We start from the raw sequence: 6,000 nt of genomic DNA, 5'->3' as shown, positions 1-6,000 counted from the left end.
CCTCTGAGGGCACCGCGGCTACTTCAAATGAACAGCTGATCGGCATCACCTGATACCTCAGCTGTTCATTTGAAATAACCGGCGGGAAAGCGCAGCACAGAACGGGAAAGCCGGCGGTGAAGTCTTTTCACTGCCGGCTTCCCCGCCCGGGTCCTTCGCTCCTTGGTGCTGCGCTCCCCGCCCGGTCCTAATTTACGATTGGGATTGGAGGTGGCGAGGGGAGCGGAGGATCGGGGTGGGAGGCTGCGGGGAAGCAGTATGGGGCTGTGTGATTGTTTAAAAGCCGGCGGCTTTTTACCGCCCGCCGGCTTTTAAACAATCAGGAGAATTCTCCCACGCTGGGATGGCATTCTGATGACAAGCTGGATCGCAGCTGAGCGCTGCCATCCAGCTTGTCATCCTTCACAGACACTGCAGAGCGCAGGCATTATGGGAACTTCCGATTCCGGTATTCGATATTATAAAAGTATCGGAATTAAGTATCGGAATTCCGATACAGTGAATATCGGCCGATACCCGATATTTCAGTATCGGAATGCTCAACACTAGTTGTAAGAGCTTGTGTGTGTTAGTTTCCACCACTGATCACATAGTGGTATGCTGATTAGGATTTGCAGGGCATCATAGAGAGTAACATGGCATCAAACTATTTGGGCTTTGGTGAAGGATTGTGAACTATGCCACACGCGCCCAACACTGCTCAATGTCAGTTGTTTGTCTTATGACTTGATGTTTAGACACATCAGAAGACATGATGAACTGTTTCTACATTGTTTGGGGAACATAAGTCTGCGTTATGAGGCAAGGGTCCAGAGTGTTGAGTAGGGTATTGATGTAGGTGCCTTAATTCTAGGGATCTGCAGGGCCCCAGCTTGCAGAGACCCCAATGATGCTTTCTTCTGACGTTGAATATTGACATTTGTATAAAATTTGAAAGATAGAAGTATTAAAATGCATATTTAATTTTATTAGCTGCAGTCTTCCATTTTGTCTTCCAAATCAATCTTCTGACTTGCCAATTTACACACCCTATTGACGAGAAAATATAACAAATATTAGGGGTTATATAGATGATACTGAAGAGATAAAAAAATGTTGGACCAGATTATTATATGACAGATTATTCACTGAAAGGCTATGTTCACACATCATAGTTTTTTGGCTTCACAAATCTGCAGCAAAACTTGATCTCTGGCAGGAAAGAAACTGCTTCAAAAACTCAGGTTTTGCTGCGCTTTTTGGTGTGTTTTTTCAGTGTTTTGTTCACTGTCCTTTTGTGTCTGTTATGCATGTACATAAAGTTCAGTGCAAAAAAAAAATCTCATTCTGGTTAAGGCACCAAAAACGCTGAAGAAATGCTGAAAAAAAGTTACCTGCGTTTTTGGTGCATTTTTTCAGCTTTTTTTCACCACCCTATGGGTGAAAAACGCTGAAAAAACGCTGAAAGAAGTGACATGCTCTATTTTCCAAAAAAGGCTGCAAGGCACAAAATACACAGCAAAAAAACCCCATGATGTCTGGACAGAAAATTCTGATTTCTCATAGGCTTTCCTGATACTGCAAAAGGCAGCTGAAAATTAGCATAAAAATCTGCAGCAAAAAAAGCTGAAAAAACCATGATGTGTGAACATAGCCAAACTCATCAGCCACGTAATGCGCAATGCAAGTGAGTTGTGTTTTTCAATCAAATACATATTCACGCAGAGGAAAAAGAAATCGGGCAGATTTCCAAATTGCCTGCACAATCATTTCTCATAGTGGATTGTACTCTGCATTACATGGCCACATTTTTAAAAACATATCTGGCAAAATAAGTGCACGTACAGCTTGTTTTTAAGTGAACTGCTTGGTTCCGCAGAGGAGGTTTTAAGTTTCTAAACTGAACTTTATACACAAACATCTGCACTTTTAGGACTTTGTCATTATTGGTCGCAATCTCTTCTTCTAAACATCAAATATGAAAGTACAAAAATAATATTTGTAATAAAAAGTAGTAAAAAAATAGAAGAATAAAATAGCAAGTTTGTAAATCTTATAAATTAGAAAAAAAATATTCTTCTGTGATGATAGGCACCAGTGTCTGCATTATGGACTTACAAAGGTTCAGTATTGCATCTGTAATTAACAATCAACCACCTAATAAAAAAGCCACACTAATTTGCTGTAAAAGCACATACATTTTTGCCATGCAAAACAAATGTCTACAGATATGTGAGCTGAAGCCTGTAAAATAACACAGTGCCTTGGAGCTATTTTAATGATTAAATAAATATTTCAACTCACAAAAAGTAAGCAGGTTGCTAGTATAGCCGCCTTCATTTTCACATCAAGATCCAAAGAAAAACGAACATGAAATTTAAGTGTAGAGAAATTTCTCTCTATAACTATCATTCCAACCTCCGTATTCTCCTGAATAGTCGTTACCTGTAAATGAGACGTTAATATAAAAATAAACATTTACATACCAGTAGTCACAGGTTTTATCCAGCAAAAGTCACAAAATTGAAATAATTTCAAACTTTTAAAGATGAACAAATAAAGTTAAGATCAGTGGTGTAATTTAAAGCTCAGGGACACAAAAGCTCAATTTCCAACAGAGCTTTGAACTTACAAAGATCTGTTCTGTCAGATGGATTTCAGCCCCTAAACTTTTTTCAGAAGAGTCTAGCAATATCTTTACATGGCCAATACATTCCTCCATTAGTAAGAAATCAGTATTTGAATTGATAAGCAAATGAGCAGGAAGAACTACTTGTTGATCCAAAGCCAGTGTCACTCCAGCTCTATTCCCATTCATCCTGTTTGACTGACAGCCTCCATGCTGTGTGGCTTCAGGCAAAAGAGTTGTAAGTCAAGCAAGAGGAGACGGCTCTGAGTGGTGAATAGAACTAGAGTGACAGATCTACAAATGGTTCTTTAGCCTCATTTGCATATCAATTCAAACGCTGATTTCTCAGTAATTGACTGGTCATTAAAAATACATTTAACACAAAAACCAGATTCAAACAATAGGTAATTTTCTGATAATGGCTTTCCTTTAAGGTTAAAGAGCCTGTTTTGTGCTGCATTTTTGCAATGAAGTCAGACGTCAGACCAAACTTGTGTTAAATCTTTAACTAGTGGGTTGTTTAAGCTTTGAAATAACTTTTTTTGTGGGAGCCCACAAAAACGAAATAATAGTCCTAAAGAGTTTCTTTTCCAAATCAGTACACTAGTACATAATTTTTAGAGATGAGCGAATGTTTCAATATTCAATTCGGATTACGATTGCCAAATTTGCAATATTCGTTGATTTATTTGTCGAATAATCGTCGAACGTTACCGAACGCCATAGGATTCAATGGGCAAACAAAAAAAAACACATACACAACATCTTAAAATAGGCTCAAAAGCTGCCAAAACACATCAAATTAGGGGTAGACACCTGGAAAGTGCCATCAATTGACGCAGAGTACAAGTACTACAATTATTATTACTATTACAGCAACATTTATTCCGTGGCGCTTTACATGTGAAAAGGAGTCACCGACTGGTACAAGAGGTGAGAGGACCCTGCTCGCGAGGGCGCACAAACAATCTACAAGAGATGGATGAGGATACAGTAGGTCAGGGTACAGCTAGTCATGCAGCGGAATGTGTGTGTGCTTGTCACATGAAGTCGGACTTCAGCTTCCTTTTCAAGGTTTCCACGGTAGGCAACAGTCTGATATGTTTGGGTACAGCGTTATCACAGTAGGGGAGATGCATGGGACAAATCTGTCTAGAGCTTAAATCACATTAAGCTTCCAGGAGCTCACAACTAGGCAGATTAATATGAAGGCAAAAGGCTTCTTTATAATGATTGCATGAGTGGGAGGAATTTGACGCTGCTGTCTTCTGGCTCTTCTCTGTCATGGTAAACCCGTGACACCTTGCAAGCTTCAACACCATGTTCACAAGATAGCAGCGGTGGTCGGTCTCCTAGACAATGAGCTAACTCCTTTATGATGATAGAGGACAACAAGTAGTTTATATGTTCTCCCCGTGTGATTCCTCCAGGTTCTCCAGTTACTGCCTCAGTAAAAAAGCAGCCATACAGGAGTGTTCACAGTTCAAAAAATTAGACCCTGACACCACTATTCCCATGGCCAACAGATTTGAGACGGTGGATTTCCACCTCCTAGCTTTGTCAAGTGTGGGAGGAAACAATCTTTTACGTGACCACAAATGAGGGACCAAGGGCTGGCTGCAGTGCTGAGAGAGGGGGGGGGTACAGTGAACTGGACAAACTACTGATCCGTGAGTGAGGTGCTGGGGGACATGTTAGGGTGGATAGAGAAAGATGTGGTGTGCTCAGTGAAACAAACACAGGGTGCATGTCCGCTTCCGTTACAGCTGACGGGCTCTCACTCACCCTGACTGGACCAGGTAGAGAAGCAGAGGTTCTGCGGTGGGTGACCTGCATCCCAATACTTGGCATGGTAACAGAGGAGGAGGAGGAAAAAGTAGTGGATGCGGTTGATGGGGAAGCTGATGGTTGTTGAGGTTTGCTGGTCCGCATTTTATCGCAGTGAGATTGCCATTGCAACGCACGTTAATTGCGCATGTGAAGGTTCACGCATGTAGTAGTCAAATTATTGCACTTTTTCCCTCTACTGAGTTTTGTATTGCAAAGTTTGCATATAACATGAGCTGGCTCATCCTTTGTGGTCTAAAAAAAGGCCCAGGCAACCTTTGCTGCCCCTGCAAGCTGCAGACGCACGACCGCTGCTGGTCACTGCCACGGTTGTGGCTAAAGATGCAGTGCTCCTCATGCTTGCATCACTCCGTGTCTGCTCCTCATCTTCCTTCTCCACCTCCTCAGATGAGCTACTCAGCTGCATGTCTCTGGGTTCACACCAAGTTGGATGTGCAACCTCATCATCATCCAATGTGTTATCCCATTCCTCGCCCTCAGAGTCACCCTCCTCTTTTTGTTGCCGTGACAGCACAGTACAGTCAAGGGTCAGGAACCTTCTCGGACCCAACCTTTTTTTTTTTTTCCCCGTGTCGAGTAGAATATCTGACCCAAACAATTTTAAGCTGAGATTCAGTCTGCTTTATATACTCATTTTGAGTTTATCAGGTCTGTGTACCCCTGTGTGGAGAACAATATCTGCACCAAAAAATATTTTCACTGGAGTATAACTATTGTAAAGCAGGCCAAAACATCTTCCACTACAGCCAACCCAGCACATAGAGACCCAATCAGGAGTGTTCACATTTCCCTAAATTAAGGCCTAATACCACCAACATGGCATCAATTTCACTAGAGTATAAGTAGTATAATGGGGACAGACACCTCTCTCTTTCACTACAGCCAACTCAATAGGTGGAGACCCAATCAGGATTCCCCACATTTCCAAAAATTACTGGCAGACTCCAACAAAGTGGCATCAATTTCAGTGCAGTAGAAATTTTTACAATTAGGACCGACACTTTTTCCCCTACAGACGACCCAGTAGATGAAGACTCAATCAGGAGTGTTCACCGTTAAAAACATTTGGGCTTAAAACCATCAAAGTGGCATCAATTTCACTAGAGTATAAGTAGTATAATGGGGACCGACACCTCTTCCACTACAGCCAACCCAATGAATTGAGAGACCAAATCTGTATTCTCCACTTTTCAAAAAATTAGGACCTAAAACCTGGAGCCGCAGGAAGAGCAGGCACACACGCCATATCACAGACTGCAATTCTGCAAGATCAATGCAGCACACTAAAAACTACAACATTGCCTCTTCTGTACAGTCTGCAATTGAGGTTGTAAGGTGGCTAATGGTCATGTATTCGATGGGAGGTATGTATCCCAGAAATGGCTGGTCTCTGTGATGTAACCTGGTGTGTTTTCTCAAGTGCACGCATGCACTAAGAAGATTAATTGGTGCAGCTGGGAGCCCGGGTATGGGTTGCTCGAGAGATGGGCGGGTCCAGCAACTCACATACCTCACCTCTGGATGTGGTTAACAACCTATAAAAT

The 6,000-nt window shown here is 41.9% G+C and overlaps 1 protein-coding gene across 2 annotated transcripts in view; it reads right to left on the bottom strand.

The window, feature by feature from the left end:
- Positions 1-556: 556 nt before the first annotated feature.
- Positions 557-6,000, bottom strand: part of LOC141259136 (phospholipid scramblase 1-like) — a 45,323-nt gene continuing 39,879 nt past the window's right edge. For both annotated transcript variants that reach the window (XM_073674658.1, XM_073674659.1), the window contains exons 7-8: positions 2,284-2,424; positions 557-1,029 (exon numbers count right to left, since the gene is read on the bottom strand). In XM_073674658.1, coding sequence (XP_073530759.1) covers positions 1,021-1,029; positions 2,284-2,424 — 150 coding nt within the window. In that variant the 3' untranslated portion in view covers positions 557-1,020. The remainder of the gene's footprint in view (positions 1,030-2,283; positions 2,425-6,000) is intronic.

The sequence above is a fragment of the Phyllobates terribilis genome, unplaced genomic scaffold (assembly GCF_046119375.1).
Source record: "Phyllobates terribilis strain yellow unplaced genomic scaffold, ASM4611937v1 Scaffold_3__8_contigs__length_932513732, whole genome shotgun sequence".
NCBI lineage: Eukaryota > Metazoa > Chordata > Amphibia > Anura > Dendrobatidae > Phyllobates > Phyllobates terribilis.
The sequence above is the reverse complement of the archived record's forward strand: the minus strand, read 5'-3'. Positions and strand labels throughout refer to the sequence as shown.